The following is an 11,229-nucleotide window of genomic DNA, read 5'->3' as shown; positions in this document are numbered from 1 at the left end:
GCGTTTTTCACTTGTAGTAACAGTATTCTACATTGTAAGGATTGCTACATATGAGTAAAAATAAATACATAAATAAATAAATCTGAGGAGCCTAATTCATTGTTTCTCAAAGTGGGGTCCGAGGACCCCTGGTGGGGGGTTCCAGGGGGTCCCCATGGCTGCAAAGGTAGTTAATAATACAGCATCACAATGATTTTAACCACTTAATGCTTTCATATGTTGGCTGTTCAAAATAGAAAATGCTATTTTTTAATTTATTTGAAAAATACTGTTGTAGTTTTTTTCTGAAAATATTGAATCATTTAGATGTTTTTTTTTTTTTTTTTTTTTTTACATGACTCTTCTCTTCTGTGGGTCCCTGGGCAAAAACTTTTCAAATGAATTGAATTGAATTGAACTGAATTGAATTGAATTGAATTTTACAAAAATGAAGAACAGTACAAGTAGGCCTACAGTCAAATTCCTTGACATGAAAATATTCAAGAAGACTGTAAAATATTTCAGAACCACTTTTTACTCTTCCACCACGGCTGGGGGGCGGGGCTTGTCGCTGGGGAGGGCGGGGCGTGATGCTGAATGGGGCGGGGCCTCCATGCAGCAGTGGAGCCTCAGAGAGAGAGAGAGAGAGAGAGAGAGAGCCTGGTGGTTCCATTGCATTCATTCTGCTGCTGTGTGTTGTTTCTGTAGAGAACAGATCTACACAAAACACTGACCACCACCTACCAGTCTACCAGCAGCACAGAGGAGAGGAGCAGAGCATTAGCGGACAGCAGTGTACAACTTTTAAACTGCCTTATTATCATCAACCGCGCACGTGATCGATCACCGCGATCCATCCAGGATCCAGTTATGATGATGATGATTTCACGATGATTTTTTTTGTGTCTGAGATTATTATCACGCGTTTGGTTTGAATCCTGAACAGAACCAACCTTTTCTTTCTTTCTTTCTGTCGGCGTATTTTTGTGTGCCTTTCCTTTCTACCTTTTAACCGCATAACCGTTAAATAGCCTCCACCAGAAGATACGGATCCAAGTGATTGAACGACGGAAAGGGATCTTTATTTTTTATTTTTTGGGTCTTGTCTGTTTCGACAACTTCGCGGTGGTGGTTTTGATGGAAGAGTGAGGAGCAGTGATTTGTGGATCGATCTGAAACCGTCTCTCCGTCTGAACTGAAGTGGACCTATTATTTACAACGGGACACAACGAGCTTGTTATTAAACAATAATACAAAAAGGATACAACACTAAGAAGTTTCATCTGTGATGCTGTGAGTGATGGTATATGGCCGGACCTGCCCGGACATGTGGATGGAACAACAGGAGGACAAGCTGTTAATGATGAAGACTGATCACGTTTTATAATGTTTAAATCGTGGTTATAGTTATTAAAAAAGCTGTCTTAAAACAGATTCTTTTTAAAGACCCTGCATAATTTGCAACCAGCCAACACAGTCTCCGTTGGCATCATTGCAGCCAGGTCTAACTTTTTAAATCTTTTCGTATAGTATCTTAACAGTTTAATTGTCTCAACAGGAGAACTTGTTTTTTAGATGTGGACATGGTTTGTTGTGTCGGTGGGTAGCAGCCCTACAACCATAGCCAGCTGACCGTTGTTTACCACACTATTTCAGTCTCGTTTAGTTTAGTTCAGCTCCCGAGAAAAGATCAGCCAACAAGAGAAACACAACTTTGTGTCGTTCTTGACCTGTTTCGGTTCTCTTGGGTCATCATGGAGCTGACATGGAAGAGGAGCATGGTGCTGCTATGGGTCATCTTACTGGAGCTGGTGCTGCTGGGCCGTGGAGAAGAGGGTGAGTCTGTCTGGAAGTTTATACTTACTGTTATCACTTCATTCATCTGTTTTGATTCTGTCTGTCAACCTTCTGCATTTCCAAGAAGGAGCCTCCAAGTTTTATATGCATTAGATCAGCGTTTCTCAAGCTTTCACATTTCAAGGTCTCCCCTTAACTCTGACACGACTGACAGTGTAGCCTACTAATGGAACGGGTTAATTTGTTTCCATTTGTACACTTGTCAGAGTTACAGACTTGTATGGGTCAATTTAGACCCCCATAAAGGAACCTACAGAGTCCATCCTTGTGTATGGAACTGTACCTCAGACTCTTTTACAGACTGTTAATAAAGTATTCAATCAGTCAATCAAAAATCCCTCGACCCCCATTTACCACTTTTTTTTTCAAATGTAAATCCTTTCAATGCCTATTTAACTCTGATAGTGTACAAATGGAACCAAATGGACCCATTACACGTGGGTCCATTTGGTTCCATTTGTACACTCTGAGTGAGTCTCAGCCTTTCAAAGTTTGAAGTTTCATTGCAATTTGATTGATTGAATACTTTATTAGTCAGAAATGTAGCCTAAACAGCAGCAGTCAGACATTAAGGCTAAAAGTACGACACAAAAAAAGGTCCTGGGTATACTTGTTTCCATTGTGGTCCGATGTATTCAATGCATCAACACAGCATAAAACATGAACACAATAATATTGTGTGATCAACACATACAAAACACTATCTGTACAAAAGATGGGCCACACGAAACCAGTGTTACACATCCTTTAATTATGACTGACAGGCACAGGTCTAGTTATGACTTAATTCGTTCCCTCATGGGTTCATTTGGTCCCATTTGTACCCTCTCAGAGTTGTATAGACACATAATACAGCCCAGCCTTTCCTGCAGCAGCGTACAACAATAATTGCATTCCTGCTCCTTGGTTACCATTCAACATAACAGTCTCTCCATGAAAGTAATCTTCTTTTAAACCAATTTGTCAATGGATTAAAATAATAACAATAATTAACTGTGAATGAAACTCAGAACAAGTGGTGTGTGTTCAAAGTGATCTCAAGATTCACCAGTCTGTTCATATGTTTTTTTTGTTTGATATCAGAACTAATTGGGCCATCCAATCCATACCTAGTTGAATATAATAGTGACCACAAAAAGGATGGAGGGACAAACATTGCCCCCTGAGGTACGCCGTAGGTAGTGCATGCATGCAGATAATGGCTAGCAGCTGCCTCCAGCTCTATAATAACACAGAGAGAGAGATGGTGTTAGTTCTACTGTATGTTATGAGTAATGTTGGCCATTAGCCCACTGTTCCCACTATGTTCAGCAGCTCCCAGTATGTTGTGTGGATGAAGTGATGTGGTATATGGTGTCAAAGAGCCACACCTGGGGCTAAAGATGGATTCCTAGCCAGAAACCTGAGTAGAATATCACCATTGTTGTCCGCAAGAAACCTCTTATATCCATTCTCTATTTGTTGTGTTTTTTGGTCATACTACACTGTACTATCTGACTGTGACACTGTAGTAACTACAGCTTGACACGAAAAGTATCAAAAGTTGCAGATGTACAAGCTCGAAACAACGTTTTTTTTTTTGCTATTTTGGCTATTTCTGCCCAAGCTAAAAAGTGTCAGTTTTTGGTACATGTGAGGTTTCCACCCGACAGAGCAGACGACATTATGTATGAAATGCTTGTTTTTGGCTCATAAAAAAGTATGGGGTCGTTTGAGATTGGCTGCCTTCCTCTCTCTAAAAAGCTTTTTAATGTGAAAGCGTGTTTAGTTTAGAAGTGCATGCTTTCAGAGGGTCGTGGAGGTGTTTTAGGAGGTGTTGGCCCGGTCCATTTGTTTTAAATCTAGCCTGGTGGTTATGCACTGTGTCTGTGTGTGAGTCAGTGCCTCCTTGATGCTGTTTGGGATAAGGCAGGCTGCCGAATAGCCCTAACCCACATTATGTAGCCTAGTTTTTACCTGGCAAATATACAGTGGTAGTGCTGTTGAGGTTTGGTATTGCTTGCTTGGCTGGCTGTGTTGCTGTGTGTGTGTGTGTGTGTGTGTGTGTGTGTGTGTGTGTGTGTGTGTGTGTGTGTGTGTGTGTGTGTGTGTGTGTGTGTGTGTGTGTGTGTGTGTGTGTGTGTGTGTGTGTGTGTGTGTGTGTGTGTGTGTGTGTGCATGTGGCATTCATGTTGTCTGGACGTTATGCATAACGTCTCACCCATATTCTGGGTAGAAGAACATTCAGCAAAAAGCACAGACAATAGCAGCTTCAGCTTTTTCTTTTTAGGTTAGGGTGTAGAGGTAAAAAAAAAAAAGTAGGGGGGAACCTTATAATTGAGTCTTGGGGGACCTCTGGTCGACCATAAGTTTTAGTGATTAATGGCGTCGTATAACAGAAAGCATAACTAACCCATATTTCTCAACGTCTCGGCAAGGTGACCACCGTGCCGCCTAGATGTTAATTAAAGCCTTTGATAAGCGACAAGCACCTCATAAATCCTCATCACATGCACCGAACATGATCTGCACAGAAGCAAAGTGTAGCCTGTTCAACCATATAGCGTTACTCCCACCACACTCTTAAGCCCCGGTTCATAGTAGTACGTACCAGTTCCTGGCACCAATGGTGTCGCTCACAAGCTGCCTTTTGAGCTTATAGATTTAGCAGTTCCCCCCCCCCCCCCCCCCCCCCCACTACTTTAAAGTGTTTTGAAAGAGGTTTTGCCTATGATGACATTCCAAAAATTACAGAGGCCAGGTTGAAAGTGGTATTAGAAAAGTCCCTCCTGCGCTCAACATCGTCGGTTGGAAACCTCATATGTCCAACCAAACCTGTTACTTTTCTGCTTTCAAATGAATCTACAAGCTTGTAGATCTGCTACTTTTTGGTGCTTTTTGTGTGACGCTGTAGTGTGATCGAGTGGGGCGTTAATTTACGAGGAAAAAACCCACAAAAAGTTGGAGATGAGAGGTTTCTGCCCGACAGCGACGCTATCCAGACGCTAGGCTTTGTATTTATACTCCATCACATAAACAGAGCACCTGTACCGTTTATTCTTAAAAACAAAGCTGAGCCTGACAAGACATTCATAAAACTCTGCCTTCCCACAGAGAGGAGTTAATCTGTTATGTCTCCCTCCCTCCCTACTATATATCACATCAAGCAGGCCTCGGTGCACCGCTATGCAAAGTGGATGCTTTTAACCACTATTTTTTTGCAGATTTGACCTTATCTTTCGAGAATCCACAGAATGCCTTTTCCAACGCGGAAACAAAGGATGTGAAGTTGGAAAGACTCGTCTGTAGGGCTGTCAGGATATGACATTTTACATGACAATGTCACTCAAATAATTGCGATTAACGATGTATTTGTATTTTTGTCGATGACAATTACATTTCTGTTCAGTTTTGAAGTTGCACATGGCAGATATGACACATAACCTAAATATACAAAGAAATGGCTGACATTTGACAACTTTCTACTTAAAACATAACATTGAGAGTCACAATGCGACGCGTTGTGAGCTTGTAGATCTGCTATTTCCACTATTTCTGCAAATGTTTGAAAATGTATGAACATTTATCAACATTCACGATTATGACAAAATAATTGCGATTTATGTCAAATAATTGCGATTAGACGATTATGTTATTGTGACAGGCCTACTCGTCTGACTTAATATCATTGCAACCTCGATCTTCTGTTCTAAAGTTATGGGCAGTTGAATATATAGCTTGTTCTCACCAAAAATGCAATCTGGGAAAAGAAATCAGAGATGCATGGATTTTTCCCAATCTGATAACATTTACAGCTGACGGGGTGGATTTTATTTTAGATGACACCATTTAAATTTCCGGTTGTATTCTTCTGGAGCCCTGAGTTTGCTCGCGGTTTGCAGACGAGCGGCCTCTATCGGAATCATTGAAAACACGGACACGACGTAGATCTACGTCAATAATGGCAGTAAATTGGTTAATTGATGCAGATGTTTGCCTACGCTTAAATCTTACTGTGCTTTACCAGTACAAAGGTCCCAGCAAATCTCTCCATCGGAGGGTTTTTTCCATGCCAGAATGCTTTAGTCGCGTAACACGACTCGTGTTACGCTTTTTTTCTACAAATAATGGCTCTATCTCATTAAGAACAATGATAATCATTCACTGGTGTCAAGAACTGAAGAGCGACATGTGACACCACAGCTCCTGTGATTTAAGCATGTGCGTGTGCACACACACACACACACACACACACACACACACACACACACACACACACACACACACACACACACACACACACACACACACACACACGCACAGCTGGAGTCATTGTATTGTTTGTATCTTTTGTTTAGAGTGCAGTACCTCCCCTGCCTAGTTGCTACTACAGCACAGCAGCACAGACAACCTTATTTCGTGTATTTCATTAAAGTTAAAGCTCTTGTCAATAATATAGAATATAGCCAGATAGACAGATAGACAGAAATCGGTGAATGTCAACAAACCACTCCATTCCCATTGAATAGCATTGGCAGAATCCACCCTCATAGAATAGAACTTGGCTGTGACCATACCCTAAATCAGGGGTCTTCAACGTTTTCAAGCCAAGGACCCCTTAGCTGAGAGAGAGATGAAGCAGGGACCCCCTCTACATATTGTATAAATGTGTGATGCAGATTTTCATCGATTTCATAGATAGATTCATAGACTTGTTAGTTGTTTGACAGCACTGTCATCAGTCTATGTTGGATTCATGTTAATGTGTATTTTCAGACATTTAACCACTTAAATCATCGATATTTTGTAAACTTGAACCACTATGTACTTGGTCTGCTCTTTTTTTTTTACTTCTACACCAAACCTATTTGCCAAAAATAGCCTATCTACAAGCTCTCAATGCCTCGCGCTGCGAGGCGTTGAGAGCTTGTAGATCAGCTATTTTTGTCTAAAGTTCTCCTCAGAATAGGGATGCGAGGGTTCAAGTTACCACACAAGTATTTGGTGGACCCCCTCTAATAAATCTGAAGACCCCCTAGGGGTCCCGGACCCCCTGTTGAAGACCCCTGTCCTAAATGATTAACTTGCCACTCACGTCACTAGTAGCAATGCACACCATTTACCAGACCTTTTTTTTTTTAGACATTAATCAAACTTCTTACTTATTGATTTATTATCTTGTCTAGAATGAAAGGCCCACCTGGTTGAAAGTAACCATGTCTACTTTGTGTGTGTGTGTGTGTGTGTGTGTGTGTGTGTGTGTGTGTGTGTGTGTGTGTGTGTGTGTGTGTGTGTGTGTGTGTGTGTGTGTGTGTGTGTGTGTGTGTGTGTGTGTGTGTGTGTGTGTGTGTGTGTGTGTGTGTGTGTGTGTGCGTGCGTGCGTGCGTGCGTGTGTGTGTGTGTGTGTGCGTGCGTGTGTGTGTGTGTGTTTACTGTTTAAATGCTCTATGAGAGAATGTGAGATTGATTGATTGATCGGGGGGGGACCCATCATCATTATGCACATGGATACAATCTTAAGTGATTTTGCCTGAGGGTTGATAAATGTTTGCAATGTTTATGGTTTCGTGGTATAATTTGTCAAGGAAAAATATGCTCAAGTCAAGAGTTTTTTGGGGGGAAATGATAAATGACACGGCACAAATGCAAACAGGTAGTAATCAGACCCCCCAGAGGGATGCCTTTCCCAGAAACGCGCTTATAATTGTTAGCACTTTGTGAATATTAAAGTCTGGGACAGCGACTCCAAATTGCATTTTATTTTTTTTGCATTGGCAAAAGCTGCAATTAAAAAGTCAATTTGGAAGAGTGCTGAACTTCATCTTTCATTATTTCGTCTGTCGGATGGAAACCTCAGTACCTCACGTGTTGTCCAAAACTTTTCAGGATTCAAATTCAAGAGTAGCAGATCTACAAGCTCGAAACGCGCCGCTTCACGCCGCGTTTGGAGCTTGTTTTAAAATGGTAAATGGTGCACTTATATTGCGCCTTTGCCCAAGGCGCTTTACATAGATTGTGCATTACATTCACCCACCGATGGCGGAGGAAACCGTGCAAGGCACCAACCTGCTGATCGGGAGCAACTAGGGCTTCAGAGTCTTGCTCAAGGACTCTTTGACCATAACTCTGGGGGAGCCCCGGGGATCGAACTGGGAACCCATTCGGGAACCCTCCGAGTTCTAAGACGGCAACTCTACCCCTGAGCCATGCCGCCCCAAGTGGATCTGCTACTCGTGATGCTATTGTGTGGCGCTGTAGTATGATTAAGAAGAGCATTAATTTACAAAAGAAAACCCTAACCCTAACAAAGTTTCAATATTATGGGGATAAGAGGTTTCTGCCCGACAGCGACAAATTACTACTTTAAGCTCCCCCAGAACTCAGTTTTGCATGGTAGTAATCGTGAAGTAAGTTGTACCTTCGTTTTCTGTTATTGTAGCGCTTTATAATTAATGCTGAAGCACAACATTATGAGCCATGTGTAGCGAGCTGTTATTACTGCTACGCTGCATTAGTCACGTTGTATTTAACCACCATGTGGCCACGGCTGCTCAGGGAAGAGGCCTTAACTTCATTAACGTGCAGAGAGAGAGAGGTATGCAAGCTTTACATCTGCTGGGGGGGGGGGGGGGGGAGTGGAACGGCTACTGGCCACAGGTTACATAGAAACCCAACCTGCTGGAATGTGTGTGTGACTGCGTGTGCGTGTGTGTGTGTGTGTGTGTGTGTGTGTGCGCGCGCGCTCGTGCGTGTGTTTGTATTACTATAGTTCTGCGGGCCATATGTCCCCGCAAGTATTCATTCAACACTTTTTTGAAATGGACAATTTGTGGGGCCAATTTTTCCTGGTCTTCTCTGACAAGAGAAATAGTTGCTTATGATGGTTAAATAGGATTTTGGGGGAGTTAGGGGAGGGGGAGGGATTCGGGTTGGTCATAGCCAGGGGTAGGATTAAACTTTTAGAACAGGGGTCTTCAATGTTTTCAGGCCAAGGACCCCTTAGTTGAGAGAGAGAGATGAAGCAGGAACCCCCCACAACTTTTTTTCATAGAATCCATATGGTGTTATCGTTTGACAGCACAATTGTCAGTGTATGTTGGATTCATGTCAATTTGGGTTTTCAGATATTTATCCACTTGAACTGTCAATACTTAATAAACCTGACCGTTCACTCTGCAGTCTGCTCTTTTTCCCCTTCTACACCAAAGCCCTTTGCCAAAAATAGCCGATCTACAAGCTCACAACGCCTCGCAGCATGAGGCGTTGTGAGCGTGTAGATCTGCTATTTTTGGCTAAAGTCCTAGGGTTTAAGTGGTTAACATAAAAAAGGAGAAAAAAAGGTTTCTATCACTCAAAAATTTGGAGGACGCCCTGTAGTAACTCTGGGGACCCCCTAGGGGTCCCAGACCCCCTGTTGAAGACCCCTGTTTTAGGGGTTAGGTCTAGGGTTAGGGATTAAGATTAGACTTTTAGGGGTTAGGTCTTCTAGGGTTTGGGGGTTCGAGTTTTCCCTATTTTATACTTAGTCGTGCTTAGCCATGTCACACATCGGAAAAATTGCACATCCCATTTCTTTTCAGCTATTTTCGATGGCGTCCAAAAAACGTTATGCCCTCGCAAAAGCACAGTAATACAAAACATGTGTGTGTGTGTTTGTGAGCGTGTGTGTGTGTGTGTGTGTGTGTGTGCATTAGGGGGGTTGCAGGGGCATTGGGTGGGTGTGTTTGAATGTCGCATAACAGATATTTAGTGCCCTTTTGTTCCGGAGACTTCTTCTCTCTAAAGAGAAAGAAAGACGACCACCAAACAGACTTCCACCTCACTGGAGGCCATGGCGGAGGCCTTTGGACAATTAGCCTCTAAGTTGAACCTCCTCCTACGAGAGGCTCAAAGGGGTCGTCACCCTTCTGCCGCCGCCTTCTGTTCATCCCCTTTAGGTTTTTATTCACTCTCTCTGCCCTCCCTCCCTTCTGCCATGAGAGGTTGGTTTGTTGGTTGGTGTCACGACTACTACTACACGCTTCTACCATTAAAAAAAGAAACACCTTCCAAGTCCTGCTCAGCACTCAGCGCACACAGCGTCACAAACCGGGGGCAGATGATACAGAAGAGGATGTTTTTTTCCACTCAAAATGTGTTTTATCCCCCCCCCCCCCACCTGAAAACGCCGTTCTTTTGTGGCGGCGCCGCGGTCGTCCCGCTTGCAGAGTACACACGCTAAGCTAGCCTTTAACGCTCAAAGACCTGGAACGCGTTAGATTTTAACCACTTTAACCATTATTTTATGCTTTAACTATTGAAAAATAGCAGATATACAAGCTCACAGCGCGGCACCGAGTGCCGCGCTGCGAGCTTGTAGATCTGCTATTTTTGAAAAATGGTGAAAATGTGTGCAAAGTCTTTGAATATCTTTGACCCGACTTCTAAATCCTTCCTCCAAATCAGTGATTCTCAAACCTTTTCATGTCAAGGACCCCTAAAATTACATTTATTTAGCCAAGGACCCCCATCTCAAAATATGTTGTTCCAGGGACCACCCCAGAAGCAGAGATTTGAGTTACAAAAGTTTGCTTTGAAAAATATATATTGAAAAATGTGCACACATTTCCAAGAATTTTCCCAAAAAATAGCAGATCTACAAGCTCCGAGTGCCGCGCTGTGAGCTTGTATATCTGCTATTTTTCAACAGTTAAAGATAATAATAAAAAATAAAATGCCTAAATGGCTTAACTCGTCTCTCAATCCCCTTCTTTCATGGACGTGCCGCTCTTTCATTTTTGCTACTCTCGCCACGTCCCCGCTCCGCTCCTCTCCTCTCTCCCCTCGTCGCTGTTTGACTGGCGCTATGCTGTTTTCCTCTTCACTGTCTCTCTCCCCTGCCGAGGAAATGTGGATCGCTTCCCAGAAATCCTATTAAACGGAACCGATTTTTATAAGAAAGGGATTTGCATTTAAAACAACCCCCTCCCTCTCCCCTCTCTCGTTCTCTCGCTCTCCCTCTCTCCCTCTCTCCCTCTCTCTCTAAAAGCCCCCTGAAAACCCGTCATCCTTTGCACCTCCTCAATCCCGTGATTAGCTTCAGCCAGAGTTAAACAGCATCTGAGTGGTGCTGCAGCCGCGGCCTTCAAGAGGCCTCCAGTTCCTGTTCAACTCATCCTATCCTCTGTCTGTTTCTGCCTCTCACTGTCTGTCTGTCTGTCTGTCTCGCTACCTCTCACTGTGTCTCTCTCTCAGGGGTGTCGCACCAAATTCTGGGCCCTGGGTACAAGGATTCACGCACATTTTGTGCTTTAACTATTGAAAAATAACAGATATACAAGCTCACGGTGCCGCTCTGCGAGCTCGTAAATCTGCTATTTTTGAAAAAATCTTGAAAATGTGTGCTTTGAGTATACTATAAAGTCTTTGAGTATT

General features: G+C 43.0%; 1 protein-coding gene across 1 annotated transcript in view; it reads left to right on the top strand.

Annotated features, from left to right (window-relative positions):
• Positions 1–1,684: 1,684 nt before the first annotated feature.
• The window catches only part of LOC308304865 (ephrin type-B receptor 4a-like), a gene marked incomplete at its 3' end in the record, with an annotated part of 116,286 nt that continues 106,741 nt past the window's right edge, over positions 1,685–11,229 (top strand). Inside the window, exon 1 of the mRNA XM_080749493.1 lies at positions 1,685–1,815. Coding sequence (XP_080605619.1) covers positions 1,734–1,815 — 82 coding nt within the window. The 5' untranslated portion in view covers positions 1,685–1,733. The remainder of the gene's footprint in view (positions 1,816–11,229) is intronic.

Source organism: Nannobrachium achirus, assembly GCF_963921795.1.
Source record: "Nannobrachium achirus genome assembly, chromosome: 19".
Taxonomy (NCBI): Eukaryota; Metazoa; Chordata; class Actinopteri; order Myctophiformes; family Myctophidae; genus Nannobrachium; species Nannobrachium achirus.
The sequence above is the reverse complement of the archived record's forward strand: the minus strand, read 5'-3'. Positions and strand labels throughout refer to the sequence as shown.